At 47.4% G+C, this 24087-nt stretch overlaps 1 protein-coding gene across 1 annotated transcript in view; it reads left to right on the top strand.

Moving 5' to 3' along the window:
* Nucleotides 1-24087, top strand: part of INPP5B (inositol polyphosphate-5-phosphatase B) — a 49101-nt gene that overhangs the window by 1997 nt on the left and 23017 nt on the right. The window contains 7 exon segments of the mRNA XM_042996638.1: nucleotides 286-380; nucleotides 1207-1304; nucleotides 1421-1450; nucleotides 3624-3734; nucleotides 7582-7767; nucleotides 7770-7897; nucleotides 7900-7975. Of these exon segments, the coding sequence (XP_042852572.1) occupies nucleotides 286-380; nucleotides 1207-1304; nucleotides 1421-1450; nucleotides 3624-3734; nucleotides 7582-7767; nucleotides 7770-7897; nucleotides 7900-7975 (724 nt within the window).

Here is a 24087-nt window from a genome sequence, read left to right as displayed (position 1 = left end):
TCTGTGCCTTCGGGAAAGAAGGAAGCTAGTATTTACTACGTGCTTGCTCAGTATCAGACTCCTCCCGGTGCTTTAAATACTCTGTCATCCTCCCAACCCGCTGTGACGTTGGGGGTTATTATCCCCATTTCACAGATAAGGAAGGGTCAGAGAGGTGAAGTGACTTGCCTAAGGTCACAGTGCATCTGGGTGAGCAAGGGAAGGGCAGGGAAGGTGGGCTGGGCTGGGTTGGCAGAGGCCTGGCCTCCGGTTTTGTTTTGGTTTTTCCTTGACCCCGAGCAGCAGGCAGTTCAAGGTGTGCTGTGTGAGGGAGACAGCAGGCAGAGCCGTCTCCTGGGACTCGTGCGCCACCGCCTGAAACATGGTGGCCAGGAACACGCGTGAGTGAGGGGTTTGGTCCTTGCCTGTTGGGCCATGGGGTTATTCTTCACTGTATCCTCCAGCTGGGCTTCAGCCATCCTTCTGGGGCAGAGCCTAAGTCTTCTAGATTAATTAGAATAATGATCACTCCTATGTTTTGAACACTATATTCTAAGCCCTTCCTGTGTATTGGGCTCACTTAATCCTCAAAACCTGTTGGAGAAACTTGTCAAGCAGAGACACCTGAATGTTCTGGTCCAGATCTTGAGTTGCATGGCCTGTCTGCCTGGGTTCAAATCCAGGCATTATTGCCTCTGACCCACATGATCGTGAGCGAGTTGTTTTACTCCCCTGTACCCAATACATGTTGCCAGCGATGCCCACATATTACACAGAAGGAGAGAGACTGACAAATGCTTGTCGAAGGTCTCAGAGCCAAAAAGTGAACCTCAGGATCTCAGAGCTGAGGGGATGGGGGAGGGACACTGGACATTTTCTAACCTACCACCCTGACTTTACAGATAGCAAAACTGTGGTCAGAGAGGGAAGGGGTGGCTGAGGTTATGGTGTTGCTGTCACACGCTACAGCTAGATCACGCATGTGCTTCACTGACAAAGCAGAGGCACCCCAAAATGAGCCAAGTTCAGCTTTGATGACCTATCTGTAGAACGGCAGTCTCTGATGGGCACCGTGGACAGAGAAGGCACGAGGATTGTGCAGAGCAGGGCACCACCAGCACGATCCTAGGGACCAAGGAGGGAGTGTGAGCACTTGGCCAAGGCCCCCACGATGAGCCTGAGGGGTGGCCGGTGGGCCCTGTCTTCACCTCTGCTTCCTGCCCTTAGTCTCTTCCTGTACACGCACCGGAGGATGGCCATTACCGGGGACGATGTCTCTTTGGACCAGATAGTGCCGGTCTCACGGGATTTCACGCTGGAAGAAGGTGCCACAGGGGCTGGGTGGTGTGAGTCCCTCTCCTCTGGGCCCCCGGGTCATTTCTGCCCTGGTAGCGGCTGGAGTGCTCAATTGCTAAAGCCGTTTTCATTTCCCTCCCCACAGTGTCCCTGGATGGTGAACTCTACATTCTCGGTGAGTGGTCTTTTCAGCATGAGTGGCAGTTAGTTAGGGCAGGATCCACTGAGAGAATGGTGTGAGGAACACTCTCTGATGTCCTTACCATGGCAAGCAAAACGCTGTAGGATCAGGCCTGCCCATCCCCCCCCCCTCGCTTGCTGTGCTTGGAATCTTCTGGATTGCTTCCATCACCTTCCAGCATGACATGATCCCACCGCGGAGCCCCTGCACATGTTGCTCCCTCTTTCTGAGAGCCCCCACACCTCTTTTCACTTAGCCAACCCATCCTTCGGGGCTTCAGTTCACACTTTACTTCTTCCAGGAAGCTTTAGTTGAGCCTCCCGAAGTTGTGCCTCGAAGATACACATTCCTTTTTCTCATCCTTGACGGCTCTCTGTCACCCACAGTGATTTTTTTTTAAGTTTTTTTAAATTAAAAGAAGATTTAAAAAAAAAATTTTTTTTTAATGTTTATTTATTTTTGAGACAGAGCATGAATGGGGGGAGGGTCAGAGAGAGAGGAAGACACAGAATCCGAAGCAGGCTCCAGGCTCTGAGCTGTCAGCACAGAGCCTGACGCGGGGCTCGAACTCACGGACCGTGAGATCATGACCTGAGCTGAAGTCGGACGCTCAACCGACTGAGCCACCCAGGAGCCCCTAAAAGAAGATTTTTTAATCTATTTTTGAGAGAGAGAGCGCGTGCTCACAAGAGGGGGAGGGACAGAGAGAAAAGAGGGAGACAGAGAATCCAAAGCGGGCTCTGAGCTGTCAGCGGAGAACCCGACACGGGGCTCTAACTCACGAGCCATGAGATTGGGACCTGAGCCAAAGTCGGACGCTTAACTGACTGAGCCACACGGGCACCCCTAAAGTTTCTTTTTTTTTTTTTTTTTTAATTTTTTTTTTCAACGTTTTTTATTTTATTTTTGGGACAGAGAGAGACAGAGCATGAACTGGGGAGGGGCAGAGAGAGAGGGAGACACAGAATCGGAAACAGGCTCCAGGCTCCGAGCCATTAGCCCAGAGCCTGACGCGGGGCTCGAACTCACGGACCGCGAGATCGTGACCTGGCTGAAGTCGGACGCTCAACCGACTGCGCCACCCAGGCGCCCCTAAAGTTTCTTTTTTAAGATTATTTATTTTGAGAGGGACAGGGACAGAGACAGAGTGAGTGGGGGAGGGGCAGAGAGCGAGGGAGAGAGAGAATCCCAAGCAGGCTCCACACTTAAGTGCAGAGCCCGACACAGGGCTCGAACTCACAAACTGGGAGGTCATGACCCGAGCGGAAACCAAGAGCTGGATGCACAACCGACAGAGCCACCCAGGTGCCCTTGCCACCTTCAGTGATTTAATTATTTGTAGTGACCTATTTAATGCTTGCCTTCTCTGCTAGACTGTAGTAGAGCCGTAGTAGTAACAACAGAAATGAATATTCAGTCAATGAGTATCTTGTGTCAGGCACTATCTTAAGAGCTTTACGTACACCATACGATGCTTCCCCACCACAACTCCATGAAGCCGTCACTGTTTTCCCATCCCCATTTTGTGGACAAGGTAACTGAAGCCTAGAGAAACAAACTAACTTAGTAAGTGGCGGAACCGGGATTCACACTCAGAGTCCAGACTGTAGAGCCCACAGTCTTGATCACTCTGCTAGATTGCTCCTGCTCATTCATTAGTTAAGTGCATTTGTGGGTGCTCGCCATGAGCCTACAGGGTGCTGGGGGGGTTCTGCGATGAGCAGGACACCCTCCACAGTCTAGCTCCTCGCAGACAGGCCGTGTCCATTCCCCTTACCATGGTATTCCCAGTACCCGGCACATGCCTGACGTAGTCAGCTAGACCCAGACAGCCCCTCTCGTCTGCTTCTATGTGCATATTCCCTTCTGCTCAGGGATGGGTAGACAACAGGTCAGAGAACTTGTCCCCATCCAGCGCCATCTAGCACTCTTGTGGGGAGGCTTACTGGCTGTTAGAGCCCTGATCCGTACCCCCCTGCAGAGTGGGGAGGATGTTAATTTGGAGCTGAGAGTGTAGAGGTTTCTTTACCACCCAGCAGCAGCCTTTAGTGAACTGCTTAAGGGCTAACAGGGCTTTGGGATCTTGGGCTGCTGATTCTCCATTCTGGGGATGCCAGCCTCGGTAGTTCTGGAGGCCAAGGGCTCAATTCCCACCTCCTCTGTGCAGGCTCAGATGTGACTGTCCAGCTGGACACTGCAGAGCTCAGCCTCGTATTCCAGCTACCTTTTGGTTCACACACCAGGATGTTCCTCCAAGAAGTTGCCAGCGCCTGTCCAGGTAGGTAAGACTCCAGGCTCTCTGGGGTGGGGCGGGGGATATGGCTGGGCACTGACCTACCCACCGCCAGTTGACTTTCCATCCTTTGGACTCACGCTCCACAGTTTCTGTGCCCTCTCAATGCTGCTGGCCTGAGGCCACAGTGCCCTCAGGCCATGAGCCAACCATGGGTTTTCATTTCTGGCTTCCCATTTCTAAACCTGAGCGGAGCCCCCTTTGTCCTCCCGGCTCTAGGCTGGGTGGGCTGTGATTCTGATGCAGAATCTTTTATAAGTTAGCAGGGTCAGCAACTCCTAGAGGCCTATCTTCCGTCTCTCTGGCAACCACAGCTGGGCATATGGGCTCATCTGCTCTTGACCCTTGCTCTGTCTCCCACGGCAGCTGAGGAAATGGTCTAGTTTTGGCTTAGCAATGAGAGGTTAGTGGCCTCTGGGGCAGAACTTGTATAGATCAGGATTTCAGCTAGGCAGGTAAAGGAGAGTTTGTACAGAGCAGAGAATTAGCCACAGAACACGTAAATCTCAGTCACCAGGTACTGGGCTTAGGTGTATACCCAACACCATTATTTGTTTCCTTTCCAGCTAACATCTTGTCTCTGTAGGAATGACGGCGGGGGGTGGGGGCTTCCCTTCCATCATGGTCTAAATGTCTGGGGGGCTCCAACTTAATTTGCCTGGTATGCCAGAAAGGGGACTGGCTTTGGATGTAAGCTGGGGTATGTGGGATAAGGAAGTAGAAACAAGATTACAGACCCTTGAATGCCTGGTTAAGGGGTTTGAAGTTTATTCTACAAACAGGGGGAAATTTGCCTCCAAAGGTTCAACTAATAAGGATAACTCAATTTATGATTATTATTAGTAGATGTAGGAGGGTTAATAATAGTAATAACAGCAAAGAACATGGACTTTTAAGCTGCACAGCCCCTTGCATTTGAAACCTATCTTTGCTGATGATGTGTCTTGGGGCAAACCACCTCATCTCTCTGAACCTTGGTTTTGTAGACTTGTAAAGAATATCTTCCTCATGGAGCAGTGAGAATTAAATGGGAGAATACATGTGAAAGTGCCCAGCACATACTAGGAGCTCAAAACCTGTTTCTTCCTTTTGTACAAGAGGGCCCGTAACTTAGCTAACATTCATTGTTGACTCAGTGTGTGTTAGATGCTGTTCTGAGAACTTTTTGCACATTATCTTATTTTCCTTGCCATACCTTACAAGGTTGGTATTAGCAATGTCTCCATTTTACAGACAAGGAAACTGAGGCTCGGGGAGGCTAAGTGTCTTGCCTGAGTACACAGCTGGTAAACTATGGAGCCAGGATTAGACAGGACTACATAGTGTCCTCCAGAAGAGCTGAGCTTGTGTGTGTGTGTGTGTGTGTGTGTGTGTGTGTGTGTGTGTGTGTGTGTGTTTAATGCTATGAAAACATTTTTTAAGTTTATTTATTTTTAGAGAAGGGAGGGGGAGAGAGAGAGAGAGAAAGAGAGGGAGAAAGAGAATCCCAAGCAGGCTCCACACTACCAGCATGAAGCCTGATATGGGGCTTGAACCCACGAACCGTGAGATCTCAACCTGAACCGAAATCAAGAGTTGGACGCTCAACTGACTGAACCACCCAGGCGCCCCTTGCTCTTGTGTTTTGATGCAGAATCTTTTACAAAAGTGTTTCCTATCCCATAGAAACGGCTCAGTGAAGAAAGGCTTCATGGAGGAGGTGATATGTAAGCCAAGACCTGAAAGATGAACAAGGTTTTTCCCAGGCAGGCAACAAGGGGGAGACGGCTGTCAGAAGGAAGAGCAGGTTGTTGAATGGGATTGAACTTGGAGATAGGAGGGTGTGGAGAGAGCTGAGCCAGCCGAGGCCAGCAGAGACAGCTCAAGAAGGGTTTTAAACAACCAACAAAGACCTTGGACTTTGCCCTACAGCTTGTGGGGAGCTGTAAGAGTCTTAAACCTAGGAATGACAAGGTAGGATTTGCATGAAGGAAAAGTTCCTCTGGCAACTGGTTCCAAAGGGGAGAGACTAGAGCAGGGAGCTCACCGGGAGTGCATTGCAGGGGTTCCGGCATAAAAACTGAGGCTTGGGCTAGGGATGGAGAGGAGAGGGTGCACCGGAGATCGAATTGAAGAGAATGCAGGTACCACATGGGCAGTGAGTTTGGGTTGTGTTCATAACTTTACCCCAGTGGTTCGAACAGTGCCTGGCACTCAGGAGGCACTTCATAGATATGTGTTGAAATGAAGAACAGAGCTTGGTGCCTGGCTGTGAGTCTGGAGAGAGAGGAGTCAAGGATGACTTTGCTCTTTTAGGCTTACGTATCTGTCTATCAGTCCCTTTACCTGCTCTGCCTTCTGGGGACCACACCTGGGATAGCCAGCAGGGACACTGCACTGAATCAAGTTCCCTGAGTAGTCATCATGACGTGGACTCCCTCAGGGAGGGGCCTGGGTAAGAAGGGGACTCTCACTGGTGAAGCCTTGGGTGCCTACCAGCCCAACCCTTGCCTTTTACAGATAAAGGGACTGGAGTCCAGGATGAGGGTTGAGGTGAAAGGTGAGAGGAACTAGGTTTTCTCCACCCGGTCCCTGGTGGATAACGTGCAGCACAAAAGGCCAGGGAGTAGAAGTGCCTTGGTCAAGAGACCTCAATTAGAGAAAAGAATTAGAGAACCCTAACTGAGCACCTACTATGTGCCAGACATTTTTCTAGACATCTGGACCATGCACACCAACCATATTCTCCTGTTCTGTCCCTTGAGCAATACTAAAGAGTAGATATGCTGTTTATAGATGAATAAACTGACATAGAGAAGGTAAGTAATTTGCCCAAGGTCATTCCTCAATTGAATTGATGGGACGGGATTTGGAACCCCAGGCTCTAACCCATGCCCCCGGGGTCCAGAGATTTCAGTTCAGATCCCAGCTCTGCCACTTCCTAGTTGTGAATGTGAACAGTGTATTTTATTTCTTTAGGTCTTGGCTTTGTCATTTGTACAATGATATGAACCTGCCTTACCTACTACTCCAAGAGGTTTATGAGGATTAGATGAGGCCCAATATGGATTAACACTAAGCAAATACTGAAAAGAACTTAAAAGCTATTTCTGCCGGTGCCATACTGGGGCCTGGAACCCAAGTTTCTCCATTTATGATGTCCCTGCAAATCCAATTCGGTTCGGTCAGGTTCATGCAGTTTTACAAGAAGAGCAGGCAAGATAGCATAGGAGACCAAAAGCATTCAGGGCCCAGACAGAAGTGGGTTTGAGTGAGAGGCAGAAGCACTCAAGAATTTCCAGGAAGAGGTGGCCATCTGTTAAAGGGGAACCAGAGGTCTTGTCTTGAGAGGACCTGTCTTGAAGGCATATCTCATAGCAAACACACTATTTTTACCTAGAGTGTGTTTTTACTAGGAGTAGCTTACAAGTTGCTGACGGAGATTATGGGCAATTAAAGCACCCAACCCACTCCCTAGTACTGACAGCTATTTGAGTTCCCACTGTGCCTCTCACTCTGCGACCTAAGACTTACGGTCTCTGCTGCCATGGGATAATAGTTCCTCACTTCCTACACTTAGTTGTGAGGATTAAGGAGTAATACACATATGAAGCACACACCTTAGCACATAGTTACCACGGGGAGTAGCGCGGGTCTAGCTTGGAAGGGCACTTTTTTCTTTTTCCACATTTATTATTACATTTGAATCCCAGATGCAGCCAGTGCTCCGGGAAATAGGCTTGGAGACTCTCCGGAAAGGCTGAGCGATTTGCTCACCGGCATACAGTCATGCAGAGGTGGAACTGGCTCTTCAAGCCCGTGGCTCAGCATTCCCTCCTTTTCCCTGCCACAGGTTGCGACCCGGCGACCCCGGATCCTGAATTCCTGTGGCTGTCGGTATACAGGTGCACCCGGCTGGAGCCCGATCCGCCCACGCCGCTCGGTTGGAACTCCGCCCCGGGCCCCCGGCCGCCATGCGCCGGAATTGGCGGAGGCAGGTATCCGTCTCGAAAGGGGCGGTGGAGATTGGAGGAAGTGCGGCTGCGGGGGCGGTCTCATTACTGTTGGGGGGCGGGGCTATGGAGAGTATCGGCCTTCGATTGGTGGAGGTGGCACGCGGGGGCGGGCCCTTCTGGGGGCGGAGCGGGCAGCGCGGGCGGGGCGGTGCGAGCGGCGTGATGAAGAGCTTGAAGAAACTGGCTGGGAAATGTCCGCCGCCTCAGGCTCTCGGGAGTGCGACTCTGCAGGTCTTTGGCGGGCTGTGGGAACCTGGGTTGGGCCTCTGGGTCGGGGGCGGTGGCGGCGGCGGGCCCGGCCCGCGGGTGGGCAGGGTCTGCGGTTTGGCCGGTGGACGCGCGGGGCAATGACCAAGGTCCTGGCCCTCCGGGGGCGGGAACGCTGGGGCTGAAGTTCCGAGGGGATGTTATTCTTAGCCGGCGTGGTGAGGGCAGGCGGACGGCTGTGTGGTACCCCGGAATCTGGAGGCTGAGGTTGTAATAGAGCGCCGTTCCCGACTCGCTGTGTGCCCTGGAGCCAGTCGCTGCCTCTCTCTGAGCCTCAGTTTCTCCATCCTGACCTTCCGAGGTTGGCCTGTGTTGGGGGTGCGCTCGCCATGACCGAGCCTTCCTTTGGGCGAGGAATGGTGTGTGTATTGGGCTGCCTGGCTCTCTTGTCAGTCTTTGGCCCGTGTGATGGGGCTGTGCACAGATCCGGGGTCCAAGAGAGCCCTCTTCACCGTGGGACTGGAGGCCAGGATGAGGTTACAGGTGAAAGGGACTAGATTTTTTCCACCCAGCCCTTAGTGGGTAGTATTGTGCAGCACAAAAAGCCAATTGTTGAACAGGAGGTTGTCTTTTGGAAAGCAAGAGGCCCAGGGCTGAAGTTTGCGTCAGTCTGGTGCTTTGGGAGGACCTGCAGACCTGTATTTTCTGAACAGCCCCTTGATTTTCTGCACGGGCTCCCTGGTATGTTTTTTCCCTGGGTGCGCCCATGCAGCTCCAGTTACGTGAGAGCTTTGGCATGACCACTGGTACCCATTCGTGCCTCCTTTCTCAGCCATCTGCGAGAGATGAAGAGTCTGTCAAGTGGCTGTGTAAGTGTGGGCCAGCACTCCGCTTGCTCTTATAAGGCTTGGAAACTATGAGGGGCTGGGGCGTCGGGGGTGGGGTGCGGATAGCACGGTGCACAAAGTTTGTAAAACGAGAGGAAATTGGGTGAGCGAAAGACTTCCTCAGTGCTTATGCTTTTCCTTCATTGCAGCTGCCACAAGAGGCGTTTGAAGCGCCTGATGGTGCTGATAGTTTGCATCTTTCTGGGGCTTATCTCAGCTCACTTGAAGGACTTGATCTTGAGACAGCTGTCGCTTCAGTTCCCATGACATCCTGGGCTGTGGTGCTGGGACAGGTGAGAGCTTACCATTAAGAACAGGCCCAGTGGCAGCAGAAAGAGGCGGGTTGTGTTTTCTCAGCCAGCATGCCAGGGCCAGGTTGCTGGAGTGCTTCATTCCCTACGTGGAGAGAAAGGTCTTCTGTGAGAAGTCAGGACAGCTCTGAAGCCTGTTATCTGCCCCTGGGTGATAAACGCGCAGGGATCTCACAATCTTTCTTTTGCTTTCAAAAAACAAAACCTAGTCACATGCCGGTGAGGAATTGTCGTCAAGGTTTTGGTTTTATTTTTAGTCTAAAATGATTTGGCCCCATCATAATAACCTACAGTAAGTGGGGTTACACTAAAGTGCTAAGTTTTAATTTAAGTTTAATTTATAGATTACTCATTTATAAATTAAGTTCATTTAAATGCAATTTAAGTTAATTGAAATTGCCAAATGAATCATGTGAAAACTGGTAAGAGATGGTACCAAGCCCCCAGTTCTGCCTCTCATCTCTGCTTCCAAAGTTGCTTTGGCCTCAGAGGAGAGTCACATCTTCTACAACAGGTAGGAGAAACTTTTGGGGCCTCCTCTGACGTTCTGGATAGTCCGGGCGCCAAGGGAAACAGGTAGTGGATTTGGTTCTTTCTATACGCGTATGATCAAAATACCCACTTCCTGATAGCCTGAGGAACCAACCTGAGGCGAAAGGCTGCTTAAAAATGCTATTTGTGATGTACTTTAGGAGAAGCAAGGCTCGCTCAAGGAGCTGACAGTCCATACATTGAGGTAAGAGAGTGTAGGGTTAGCCCAGCAGGGCAGTGGTCCTTATAGGGTGAGCCAAAGGGATAAGAGTACCTCAAAGGCCTAGGTAATTTGGCGGCCAGGGGAATCTGGTCTTCACATCTCGCCTTTGTTTTGGTAGAGAAAGGAAAGAGCTCACTTTGATGCTTCTCTCCCAAATGTCCATTCTTTGATTTGTCTCTGCTGAATTTGGGGGTGTCAGGCCAAGTTTGGTAGAGATTGGGCAAAGACCTGGAGCTGTGTTCTGGAAGATTCTGAGACATGTGCTAGAAAGGGAAAGAACTACTCAGAAGTCCCATTGGGTGCTCTTCTGGGCTAATTTAATGAAGTGGTAATAACACTCAAATGTTGGTCTTTTGAAGTGGTTTTCTTATTCCATGGCTGATTCAAAGTGAGGCAGCTTTGTAATAACTCAGATTTAGAATGAGATGCGCCATGAGTATTTTTGCCCCTGGACCCAGAAGACAGCATTAGAATCTGTCTGGCCTGAGAAAGGAAATGAATGCTATTTATATCTCAGGGCAGCATAAAGGGTAACCTAGATTACCAGGGTAGAAGCCAGAGAGAATGTGGGAAAAATAGCCCCTGGGTTGGTCCATCTCTCTCTCTCTCTCTCTCTCTCTCTCTCTCTCTCTCTCTCTCTCTCTCTCTTTCAAGAAGTAAAATCTGTGTGACCAACCTATCCTTTTAGCAGCGAAGAGGAATTCTCCTAGATATTTATCCTGCAGGTAGGAACGTTGCCCATTCTCTCTGCCTTTGTGGGCCCCTAAGCTCTGAAGGCCCCTAAGCAAATGAGTTTGGATCACTTTGTTTAAACAAAAGAGAACTGTGCTCCTTTTTTCTTCCTCCTTTTGTTGTTCCCTTCTCCATTTTCCCTGTTTGTCCCATTTAGCCTCTTGTTTGTTTCTAGAACAGGAGAATCCCCAGACGACTTTTCCTTCCCTCAGAAAACAGTTTGTGTTGGAATTCTACAGGGGGAGTCTTGAGCAAGCCAGGTGACCCACAAGCATTCATTTAGAAGTGGAGCTTTGCACAGAAAAATCCTCAGGGACTGAAGGTTCAGGAAGAGAGGCATCAATATTTATTAGAGGGAAGACAGGGTTGGAACATAGAAGCCAGCTGACTTGCATGTTTTCTTTGCTGCTTAAAATATACTGTAACAAATTTGTAGGCTTTACCACCCCTCATGCATATGCAAACTGAAACTAGCAAAAATGAATGGTGAGGATTTGAAAAAAGTGTGTGTCTAATTTTTACTTATTTATTTTTTATTTTTATGTTCCTTCTTGCACCTTGGTACAATATTAGACATGTCTCTTGACTTTCCTCTCTTCCATCTATGCAATGAGAATGAATGTTTGCCTCCAAGAAGGTCACCTCTAAGTTATTTAGAGATGCTTTTGTTTGGGAAACACACTCAGGAATTGCAAATGTCCACTTTCCAGAGCTTAGAGACTGGCTGCCCTCTTCAGGGCCTATCCTAGGCCAGATTCTTCCAGATAACTACTCATTATCTTCTTACTGTTCTCTCTCCCTCCAGTTTCTTTTCCGTGAATGCAGTCTCTTAAAACCTCTGTCATCCTGCACTCTTCCCTCTCCTCTTCTAATAACCACGTTATTTTTTAATCCCCATAGTTCATGTAAGTATCATCTTACTTGAATGAACCCAGTGGTCTCCTTCCAAGTCTTCCTAACCTTAAGGCTGCTTCTCCCTCGGGATCTCCCTAGCCTCTAACTTTTATCATGCCCTACTATTTTGTATGTGAACTTGAATGTTGTGCCACTCTCTGTTGCCCACAGGATAAAGTTCAGATTCTTTTGCATGACAGTTCAAGTCCTGCACAGCCTGGCTTCAGCCCCCTCTTATCTTATCTAGTCTTATCTGCCCCAACTCCCCTTCATTTCCTCTTCCTTCGAACTTGACTGCTTGTAATTTCTGGATAAAGCCCTGTGCGTTTTCATCTTTGTTGACTGCTCATTCAGCTACATTTTTACAAGCTTGAACTTGCTGTTGTTAGCATTTTGCATCCTCTCTCCTCCCCACATGCCAGCCTGAGTGCCTTGCACATCACCAGGTGCTCAAAAAATGTCTGTGGTCTTTGAGCTATAGCGACCCGCGCAGTTCATCGCCTCAAGTGCTTAGTCACTTGTGAACAGCTCCTGCCCCCTTCCTCTTTGAGTGTGCTCTGAACTTCTCTCCCCTCTCTTCCTGGTTTGCTCTTACCCACTTCTCTTTTCAGCTTTATCACCAGACCACAGACCAGAAGGTCCAGTGGAGGGAGAGCCTGGAGGGAAAGAGTCAAGTAATCTGTCCAACAACTTGTCACGACTACAGTCTGTTGCTGTGAACTGGGCGCACTGGAGTCTTCCTCCTTGAAAGCTAAACCGGTCATATTTAGTCCTTGCCAACCTAAGTTGGATTTGCACAGGGTGCAGTTAGAGTTTGAGTCCAGGGCTTATGGGTCCGCAGGGCACAGGATGTGTTTTTAGAGATGTCTAAAGAAACAGAGAAAACTAAGAAGCATGGTTATTTGACTTTTAAGAAAGTAACAACTATCTGGGGTGCTGGCCAGGCTGACAGTTGTTTGTAATGCCGGGTGCCCTGTGTTCCGGACTTCTCTTCAGAGTTTCCCCGCACTGTGGACTATATGTAGCTCCCCGCTCTCCCTTTTTTAAAAAATAGACTGCACGTCCACTGTGGGGCTTGAACTCACTGCCCCGGGATCAAGAGTCACAAGCTCTACCAACTGAGCCAGCCAGGCACCCCTGGTTCCCCCTCATCATAGAGTAAAATCCAAACTCTACATGGCGTTCAAAATCTTACACTTTGGCCATTTATTACTAGTATATATCTATTCCTAAAAAATCTTTTTTTTTGAACATTTTTTTTAATGCTTATTTTTGAGAGAGAGAGAGAGAGAGGCCAAGAGAGAGGGAGGCACAGAATCTGAAGCAGGCTCCAGGCTCCAAGCTGTCAGCCCAGAGCCTGACATGGGGCTCAAACTCATGAACCCTGAACAAATTTTTAGAATAAAAATTTGTTTATAAAAATGTATTGCTATTGAGGCGCCTGAGTGGCTCAGTCGGTTAGGCGTCTGACTTCGGCTCAGGTCATGATCTCATGGTTCATGAGTTTGAGCCCCGTGTTGGGCTCTGGGCTGACAGCTTGGAGCCTGGAGCCTGCTTCAGATTCTGTGTCTCCCTCTGTCTGCCCCTCCGCTGCTTGCACTCTCTCTCGCATTGTCTCAAAAATAAATAAACATTAAAAAAAATTTTTTTTAATGTATTGCTATCAAACTATTATTATTATTAGCAGTTACCATTTATTAAGCACTTACTGTGGGTCTGTGGGGCTCACACTATGCCACAAAAGTTCTGTAAGAGGATGTCCATTTCTCAGATGGAGAGATAGAGGCTCAGATAGGGTAGGTAACATGCCTGTGATCACTCACTGGTCAGTGACAGAGTTGAGAACAGAACTCAAATTGTCTGTTTGAATCTAATGCTTGAGCCCTAATCCCTGTACTCTACTTCCGTGTCCCCTAATCCTTCTCAAACAAAACTTTTCCTTTGTACTTGTTTATACTACTTATTACTACTATTTTCTGAGGATGCCATAATGCTGTCTTTGTACTGAAATTATTTCTTCTGCCAGAAATACTTTCTGAACCTCATGTTTTTCTGATAGTTGATATCTTGCTATTGTTTACTGGTTGAGAACCCAAACTCTTGGGGCGCCTGGGTGGCTCAGTCAGATGAGCGTCTGACTTCAGCTCAGGTCATGATCTCATGGTTTGTGAGTTTGAGCCCCATGTCAGGCTCTGTGCTGACAGCTTGAAGCCTGGAGCCTGCTTCGGATTCTGTGTCCTTCCCCCACTTGTGTTCTGTCTCTCTCTGTCTCTCAAAAATAAATAAATGTAAAAAAAAAATTTAAAAAGAAAGAAAAAAGAACACAAACTCTTGACCCAGATTCCTTGGGTTTGAATCCTGGCTGTGCCATTTACTATCTGTGTGTTCTGGGGCAAATTAGTTAACTTCTTGGTCTGCAAAGTGCAGATAATAATAGCACTTACTTCATCTGATGGAACAGTTTTGAAGATTAAACATATGTAAAGTGTTTAAAACCATGCCTGGCATGTAGTAAGCCTTAAGAATTTGCTATTAATATTATTCATAATACTACTATCATTGTCATTAACACAGCCTGATTTGGATTCTGGGTAGTTGGATCTGTTTATCTGGATCTGTTTATCTTCCTGTGAATTGAAGTACCTCTTGCTGGTATGTGTCTCCCTGTTTCAGACTGAGAGAGCCCTTGGCGTGGCCCCCTCTGTGTCACTGGTAAGCGTTGAACCAACTCACTCACTCCTGCCAATTTGAAACATCAGGGATTTTGCTCGCATGGTTTTGCAGGTTCTTCTGGTGTGCTGGATTTGGAATGCAAAGGCCAGTGACTGAGAAGATAGGAAGGGACATCTCCTCCTAGACCTGTCTAGTAGATGCTCAGCAAGGGCAGGACATGATCTCCACCCAGCAATGGCAGCCACACACCCACACACCCTGTGGACACCATGGTGGTACTTTTGCTTTGTTATCCAAGCAGACTCAACCCTTCTATTCATTTGCTACTTACCTCTATGAGTTGATAGTTTCCTTGAAGATCCTGTGCTCGTGCTTGCAAAGGGGGAGACTGTGGAGTCAAGCAGATCTGGGTTTTAACGTCTAATGCGATTAGAAGGTAACTTGATAAATGGTAGTGTTCATTATCAGAGCAGTGGGGGGTTAAGAGTGGCAGAGCTGGGGGAAAAAAGTGGTAGAGGGGAAAGAACTAACAGTTCCTGCCCATCTGCTGTGCACCAGGCATTGTGCTAGGCTCTTGACCCATGTAGATTTCATTTGGTTGTTCTTTTGGGTTCTAAGTTTGGTGGTATTATCCACATTTTACAAATGAGGACACAAATGGAGTAATTTGCTTGAGGTTTCCTATGAGGTCGTGGACAGAGCCAGTAAAAGAGCCAGGTCTGTTTCATTCCAAAGCCTAACGCTTATTTCCAAAAACACTAATTTCTCTTAAAAGTGCCACACCAGTTATATGGACAAGAAAGGCCTTCAGAAGTCGGAGGGATGACTGCCTCGGATAGTGTGGTGATGGTAGTGGGGCATCAGGAAGAAGGGGAAGGAGCTCGTAGGAGTGGAGGCTGGGCTTTGCAGGAGAGGTGGCCAGCAAGTAGGAGGGGCTTCCCTTGGAGCCAGGGGTGAGGGTGGCACGCAGGGCAAACCTGTCTATTTAGATCTGGCTGCTTTTAGGTGACTGAGGAGAGCCAGTTTGCAAAGGGCCTCATCTGCCAGTTCAACCAGTCTGTATCTTAACCTCCAGGCATCGGTGCAGTGCTGAAAGCTTAAGAGCAGGGAGACCTAACTAAAATCAGAGTTCAGGCTGGCCACATCCAGAGACCAAGTTGGGTAGTGAGAAGTGGGAAGCTTCTGTAGTGGGAGGCTCTTGCGGTGATGAGAGACTCTTGCAGTGACAAGTGAGGAGAGGATGGCCTGAAGAAAGGCATCCTTGGGAACAAAGACATTGGTGACTGACCAGCTCTTGGGGCCCTGGGACGAGAGGTGTGGGTGGATGGCAGGGTTGCAGACCAGGCTGGCGGCGACAGGGCTGGTACAGATGACAAAGGGGGAGCTCAGGGAGAGGGCCCCAGGTCAAACCGCACCTTTACCTGGGCCCCGCCGTGCACAGAACTTCCTTGTGGAAATGCAGACAGTAGGCGGTGGCAGGATTAAGTTCTGGCAGAGCTGGACAGCTCCATTTGGAGCGAACTGTGGTGGCCGATGATTCTTGAAGAGAAGGAGTGTGACCTAGGTCTGCATTTGTCCGCTGTGGTAGCCGCATGTGGCTATTAACATTTAACTTAGGTGAATAAAATACAAAATCCAGTTTCCCGTTCACTCTAGAAACATTTCAGGTGTCTCAATGTGGCCAGTGGCAGCAAAGCTGTAGAACCTTTCAGTCATCACAGGAAGTTCTCCTGGACAGCACTGGTCTGGATATGGGAGCATCTGCAAATAACTAGGGGACCTGCAGGGGGAAACAGAGCAAAAGGAGGAGACAGAAGGAGCCACTGAATTAAGAAATAATGTTCCTGAGAGAAAAAAAGAAAATAAGGAATGCTGCTGCTCTCGTACAGGTCTCCAAAGAAGCAGGGTACTTGTATTTGGGTTTGGATTTTTTTTTTTCCTTGTGTGATGTCCTGTTTTGGAAAAAGCCCCAACCCCAGGTCAGTGATAGGCCTGGCTACAAGATGTTGGCATCAAGACCTTGCCTCTTGTCTTTGTTTTGTAGCTCTGGGCCTTCAACGGGTCCGGTTTGGCTTTTAGAGCACCTTTTGGCCTTGAAGTAGGGAGAGCCTCCAGTTAGCCACAGGGAGAGAAGACAGCAGTCCTGTACAGCAAATACACTGTTGTCTCTGATTGGTGGAAGAGGCCAAAGCTAGAGAAATTGGGTAACTTGCCCAAGGTCAAACGACTAATGAGTGGCAGGGTCAAAATTGGAACCTGGGTCTTTGATTTCAAAACCCGTGATAAATGTGCATACAATAAAATACACATTGTAGCTGCTTTTGAAAGTGCCTATAAGCAAAAAGCAAAAGAAGTCCTACCGTTGAGAAATGATTTCTGTTGACATTTTGGTTTCTACCCTTCCAGGATACGTATGTATACGTATGTATCTGTAAAATTTATCGATATATTTATAAGCTTGTGTTATAGATGGACATAGACACACACTCTAGTCCTTTTTGATGTGTGTAGATAACAGCAGGCCATGTTCTTAACTACCATCTTCAATCCCTTATTAGCAGTTCTGAAGTCCTAAAAGCTCCAAAGACTAAAAAAAAAATTGTATAAGTTTGGCCCAAGCCCACTGTGGCAGTGAGACTCGCTTGAACTGACATGAGACTATTTATAGGCTTTATTTGTCCCCCCACACTTTACTACTCCTACGTCGCACTGTGGAAATATCAAAGTGTTTGATTCCTCAGTGTTGCCTCAGACTCTGCTGGGGGGTGTTGTATTATATACAGCAGAGGTCACATAGTAGCTTTTTAAGATCCCCCAAATTCTGAATTCCAAAGTACGCTTGGCCCCAAGCGTACAAGTGTACGAGATCAGAATCGTGGATCCGTGTTAGGCACTACTGCTGCTTGAGCTAAGGAAGGAGCCTCCAGGGGCAGTGTTGTCTGTTTAGCCAGGCATGGGAGAAGGCTTTTGGTCCTGTAAACTATACAGTGCAATGCACAGGATTTGCAAGAAAAGCAAAACACTTCAGCAGTTCTATACATCCAGACCAAGCTGTTACCATGGTTGACCTACTTACTAGGTAGCCTCTTACAGGGAAATGGTTTCAATTGTAGGTGTGAAAGGTGGTCATCAAGTAAGCACCCAGAAATGACAGTGAGCTTGATCTCTGCCCTGTGGCTCTTTGTTCACTGTGTGTTTACTCACTGCCTGATATGTTCCATAAATTGTGGTAAGCCCAGGTCCACAGAGGAAAAAAACATCAGCCCCTGCTCCCAAGGAGCTTGTGGTCTAGCTAAAGAAGTAAGACAAAAAGAGGTAAACACAGTGGCGGTTCTATTATGATAAATGCCTTGATTGAGGCAAGCACTAGCTGTATGAAAATACAAGGAGAGGACCAGTAGAAGACCTTTTGAAGGGGGTGAACACTGAGCAGAGTCTGAAAGGATGATGTCTACCACACGAAGGTGGGATTGAGGACTGGTTAGGATCAGGGGTGGGGTGAGGAGACAGCATCTAAAGAGAAATCGTGGGGCACCTGCATGGCTCAATCAGTTAAGTGTTCGGCTTCGGCTCAGGTCACGATCTCAGGGTTGGTGAATTCGAGCCCCACATCAGGCTCTGTGCTGACAGCTCAGAGCCTGGAGCCTGCTTCAGATTCTGTGTCTCCCTCTCTCTCTACCCCTCCCCTTCTTGCTCTCTGTTTCTCTCTCTCTTCAGAAATAAACATTAAAAATAATAAAAATAATAATAGAGAAATCGTTTTGGTGTGACTGGATGGGGGCGGTGGGAGATGGGGCTGGAAAGGGGGTCTGGGTGAATTACAAAGGTCCTTGTGTGTAATACTCATAGGTTTGGGGTTGATTCGATAGTTGATAGAAATTATTGTGGGAGGGGTGCCTTAGAGGCTCAGTTGGTTGAGCATAAGACTCTTGATTTTAGCTCAGATCATGATCTCACAGTTCGTGGGTTTGAGCCCCAAGTAACTGCTTGGGATTCTGTCTCTCCCTCTCTCTCTCTTCTCTCCGGCTCACGCATGCAGGCTCTCTCTCTCCAAATAAATAAACTTAAAAAAGATGGGGCGCCTGGGTGGCTCAGTCGGTTAAGCGTCCGACTTTGGCTCAGGTCACGATCTCACGGTCCGTAAGTTCAAGCCCCACGTCGGTCTCTGGGCTGATGGCTCAGAGCCTGGAGCATGCTTCCGATTCTGTGTCTCCCTCTCTCTCTGCCCCTCCCCCGTTCATGCTCTGTCTCTCTCTGTCTCAAAAATAACTAAATGTTAAAAAAAAAAGAAAAAGAAAAAGAAGTTATTATGGGTTTTAAGACACAGCAATGACCTCAGATTTATGTTTTCTTCTAGATGGTGGCAGAATGGACTGGAGGGGGGGGTGGTGATGGAGGCAGGGAAATCATTGAATGTGCTTTCCAGAAATTGTAAGGGCCTAATCTGGGGCATGACAGTAGGGATAGGGAAGAGGGTCAGGTATAAAAATATTTAGGAGAGAGGATTTATAGGACTTAGTGAATGAACATGGGAAGAAAGGAAAAACCCAGATGTCATCTGTTAGATTGGGTGACAAAGGATTGGAGGTCTGAGGTTGGAAAAAGGGCAGAGTGGGAGTAGGGAAGCAGAAGAGGAGGAAGAAACAGGAAGCTGTGGTTGAGAGGGAGCCAGGGGGCTGGGTGATGGTAAATTTGGTAAAGAGCTGCTGATAGCCAGCCGCCGTGCTAGATCCAGGGGAGAAGAGATCCCGAGAAGATTGTTCTGTGGCTGGAAATCCCCCAGGTCACGCCTTAAACTTTCCACGAGTAGAGTGAAGAATGAAGATGTTCTGGTCGTCGCTGGGCTGGTTCCTGCAGCAGACATGGTGATGTAGGCCTACAGGGCGATTTTCCAGTACACTGGCCACTCATGGACAGAAGCTGAATCCATAGGGACGAACCACCTGTCTCCAGGAGATGTTCTTCCAGTCTGGCCCTTCCTAGGAACTTACGAAGCCTTTACTAGGAAGCCCCAAAACAAGATCCTGAGTCCTTAGCACTGACATGCAGAAGCAGAGCTCTAACCCATATCCCTTAATTTGCCTTTGCTCATTGTAAAGTATAAAGATATTTATACTGAAGTGCCTGCTTTATAAGTGAAGAAACTAAGACCCAAAGAGAAGAGGGAACTTGTCACACAGGAAGATAATGGTACAGCTAGGCTTCAGCTTAAGTTTCCGGATACTTGCATGCATTTAACACATCGAGTACCCACTCTGCTGCAGGTGCTGTTCCAGGTCCCCAGGAAATCGCGTAAAGACAAAGCCCCTGCCTTGCAGAGCTTACGTTTTAGTGGGGATAGCCTCCGATAAACTGATGAATACTCACAAGATGTAATGTCAAATGGTATTGGTACTAAAGGGAAAAATTTCACAAGATTGTGGTTCCCAGACTGTGTGCTGAGGTATCTGGGGCTCTGTGGTGAATTCACAGGGGCACTGTGGGACTTGTAAAAGTTCGAAAGTCAGCACATAGATACTTGAGGTCTGTTCTAGCTCCAGGTAGTTTACAGTTTCAACATTAGATGGTGCCGCATTCCTTCTGAGGACATTGTATCAAAAGGAAGGTGAAGCTGGGTTTTTGGTGGTTGCAGTCATCAAAAGCAAGTAGGGGCCTGGGGGACTCAGTTGGTTAAGTGACCGACTCTCGATTTCAGCTCAGGTCACGATCTTACGAGTTCAAGCCCCACACCAGGCTCTGGGCTGACAGCATGGAGCCTGCTTGGGATTCTCTCTCTTCCTTTCTCTCTGTGCGTGTGCCCTCTCTCAAAATTAGTAAACTTCAAAACAAAAAATACAGGGGCCAGTTGACCATCCAACTTCAGTTCAGGTCATGATTTCATGGTTCATGAGTGAGTTGGGCTCTGTACTGTCAGTGCAGAGTCTGCTTGGGATTCTCTCTCTCTCTGCCCTTCCCCTATTCTCTCTCTCTCTCTCTCTCTCTCTTAAAATAAATAAACTTAAAAAAATTACCATGCAAAAATCAGTGTGGCACGTTGTACGTGGTGTCCAATCGGATTCCAAAGTTTGAGAGGTTGTACGGTACCCAATAGGCACACACATCTCGTTAGTAGGTAATTGTGGTTATTTAAAATGAAACAAATAGTATTTTTTCCTTCTATTTATGTGTATTCGTTTTCAAACTGCTACTTAAGTTGTTAGGCCTTAAATACTTAGTAATTTATTTGGCCCTAACTATTTGAACAGCTCTATTAGGTATTCCTTTTGGCCTAGAGGCTCTTTGAAAAAAAATCACTGAGACAGGAAGGGTGCCGTGAACAGAGGAAGTTTAGGAAGTTCTGGAGAAAGGGGATAGAGTGATGTGGGGTGGTAGGGTGGTAGATAGAGCGTCAGCCTCCTGATGTCTGAGCAGAGGCCGGAATGAAATGGAGTGAGTAGTGTGGAGATCTGAAGGCAAAGCATTCCAGGCAGAGGGACCAGCAAGATCAAAGTCCCTGAGTTGGGAATGTGCCTGACATGTTCTAGGAACAGCAGAAAAGGAAACGGAGCCAGAGCAGACCGGGTGACATAGAGCACGGTGGATGAGGCCAGAGAGGTGTGAAGGCCAGGTTAGGTAAGGAGCTAGAGCTCTGCTGAAAGATCTAGGTTGGAGCATGAAAATTTGGGAGTGGTCAGCATGTAGGTGGTTTTTAAAACTGAGACTGAGAGGCACCTGGGTGGCTCAGTCCATTAAGTGTCCGACTTCGGCTCATGATTTCATGGCTTGTGGGTTCCCACATCAGGCTCTGCACTGTCAGTGTGGAGCCTGCTTGGGATTCTCTCTCTCTCTCTCTCTCTCTCTCTCTCTCTCTCTCTCTCTCTCTCTCTCTCAAAATAAATAATAAATAACCTTCAAATAAAAAATAAGACTCTGAAACTGAGATCACCTAGCTGGGAAAGAGTGTAGCTGGAGAAGTGGTCATGCCAGGACCTAGCCTGGATTCATTCCTGGGGGTGGGGGTGGGGGTGGGGTGCATGGAGAAAAGAGGAGCCTTCAGAAAGTAAAGAAGTTGTGTGTGTGGGGGGGGGGGGAGGAAGGAGTGGTTTCTATCAAGTGCTGCCGAAGAGAGGTTGAAGTGAGCTTAGCTGAAAACCGGGGAACTGACCACTGGATTTGGCGACATGAATGAAGCGTATCAGTAACCTTAACACAGCAGTTTCAGGGGGCGCCGTGGGGAGTCATGCTCTACCTCCTTGAAGGTAGAGTGTTCACCTACAGTATTTGAAATTCTTCAGAGCAGATTTGTCTTTTCCTCTCCACTTATTTTTTTATTCAGTTATTTGTAGCGCTATGGACTGATGGCTGTTTCTTTTATACTTTGAATTATAATCCAGTATTGTTGCTCACATTGTTCCAGCTGTGACCATTGGAGCTCTTTCAGTTGGCTCCTGTGTTCATTTGACATACTCCCCTCATTGTGGGTGTTTTAATTTAATTTATTTTTTTAAATGTTTATTTATTTATTTTTTTTTTTGAGAGAGAGAGAGAGAGGGAGGGAAGGAGAGAGACAGAGGTTACAAAGCAGGCTCTCTGACAGAGAGCGGACGTGGGGCTCGAACCCATGAACTGTGAGATCATGACCTGTGCCGAAGTCAGACACTTAATTCACTGAGCCACCCAGGTGCCCCTGTTTTGTTTTGTTTTGTTTTGTTTTGTTTTGTTTTTTGAGTGCTTTCTTGTTTTCTGGCACTACAAAATGCTCCATCTTGTATATTTCCTACCCCAGACCTAAGATAACCATATCTCAAGGAGCCTTGCTTCCTTTTATTGGCGAATAAATGGTATTAGAAACCAGGATCTGGGTATTAAAGAGTGGTCCTTGCTACTGGCGGGTCCTTGCTTCTGGGCCCTCTTAGCTGACGGAGCAAGGAAATGTATGTGTGTATACTTACACGTGTGTGCCTCTGTATTTCTGCATGTAACCATATGGATGTATGTTAGGTAAACATGAACTCATGCTGATATCTCCAGCTCTAATCCAGTACCACATGGATCATTCTAGTCTCTTCCCCTTCCAGGTTTATCTGGAACCTCTTTACCCCTACAATGAGACACCCAACTCCTGCAATCCACTACCCGTCTTCTTTCTTTCTTTTTTTTCTTCTTTTTTAAGTTTATTTATTTATTTTGAGAGAGAGAGAGAAGTTCCCAAGCAGGCCCTGCAGTGTCAGCATGGCGGGGCTTAAACCCACAAACTGTGAGATCATGACCTGAGCCAAAATCAAGAGTTGGATGCTCAACCAACTAAGCCACCCAGGTACCCCTCCTCTGTCTGTCTTCTTAAGTGTTAAATTCCAGGATCCAGGTAGAGTGACTTCACAATTGTTAACCCATATCCCTGTGGGAAACAGCATTTCAGCTAGAGTATAGTGCTTACATACAGTTCATTTTGCCTTTAGTCTTACAGGTTCCACTAATTTCCAAAGTTACTTAGGTCAGCACTTTCTTCTTCTGTCCTCTTCATTGAGGCTGTTCATACAATTGTAATATAGTTAGATACTTTATCATTTCCTGTATCTTACTCTAGGATCCCCTGACCTCCAAAATGATTTTTTAAATTTGCATACATTAAAGTTCACTCTTTGTGCTATAAAGTTCCATGAGTTTTGAAGCCTATAGATAGTGTCATGTATCCATCATCACAGTTTCTTACAGAATAGTTTCACTGACCCAAAAAGTCCCCTGTGCTTCCCTCACTTAATCCTTATGCACCCACTGAACACTTGGCGACCACTGATCTATTTACCATCTCTAGAGTTTTGCCTTAACCGTGATGTGGTATAAGTGGAATCCTACAGTGTGTAACCTTTTCAGAATGGCTTCTTTCACTTAGCAATATGTGTTTAAGATTCACTCATGTCTTTTGGTGATTTGGTGACCCCTTATTTTTTATTGCCGAATAATATTTCATTATACGAGTACCATGGTTTGTTTTTCCAGTCACCTATTGAAGGACATCTTGGTTGCTTTCAGCTTTTGATGAGTATGAATAAAGCTGCCGTAAACATTTATGTGCAGGTTTTTATATGGACATAAAACTTCAAATCATAAGTATCTAGGAGTGCGATTGCTGGATCATATGGTTGAGGCTACGTTTAGCTTTGTAAGAAACGACCAAGCTGCTTGCAGAGTGGCTGTACCATTTTCCATTCCCACAACCAGTGCATGAGAGTTCCTCTTGCTCCACATCCTTGCCAGCAATTGGTAGAGTCAGCTTTTTGGTTTTCAACCATTCTAATAGGTGTCCCCGTATGCCATTCACTAGCTCAAGTACCTTGGCTGTCTAAGCTTTAGAGTTCAATGAGAGTAAAGCAAGAGAGGTAAGATACAGTTGGGGATTTGGGTCTCAGAGATAACTAGCTAACCATGGGGTCATAGAAGTCTAGAAACAACCTGATGTAGTTTCCTTTCTTACTTTTGTTGTATGCCGAACACAATGGGAAGATGGCCCGAAACATTCCAAAAGAACACTACAGACTTGAGCTTAGACGTTACGTATTTATATAAGACACATAAGGGATCCATATTCACCCAGTATTTTCTTTTGAATTGTTGAGTGATTGACCTGCTTGTGTGCTGGCTGGTATGCTGGATGATGGGGATGCAGTGATGAATAAATCAGACATAGTTGTGTCCCCAGTAAGCTCACAGTCTAACCAGGGGGAGAAACAGTTATAATACACAGCAATTTAGGCTATAATGAAAGACGTACAGGGAGCTGTGGGAACACCAGTGGAAGGGCATCTGACCTTATCTAGGAGTCAGAGATGGTGGCATCTTAGAAGAAGTGACCTCGGCTCCCTCTCTCTCTGCCCCTCCCCTGCTCACTCTCTGTCTCTCTCTGTC

This window comes from Panthera tigris, chromosome C1 (genome assembly GCF_018350195.1).
Source record: "Panthera tigris isolate Pti1 chromosome C1, P.tigris_Pti1_mat1.1, whole genome shotgun sequence".
Lineage (NCBI taxonomy): Eukaryota > Metazoa > Chordata > Mammalia > Carnivora > Felidae > Panthera > Panthera tigris.
Note: the sequence above shows the minus strand (reverse complement) of the source record. Positions and strands in the feature narration are given on the sequence as shown.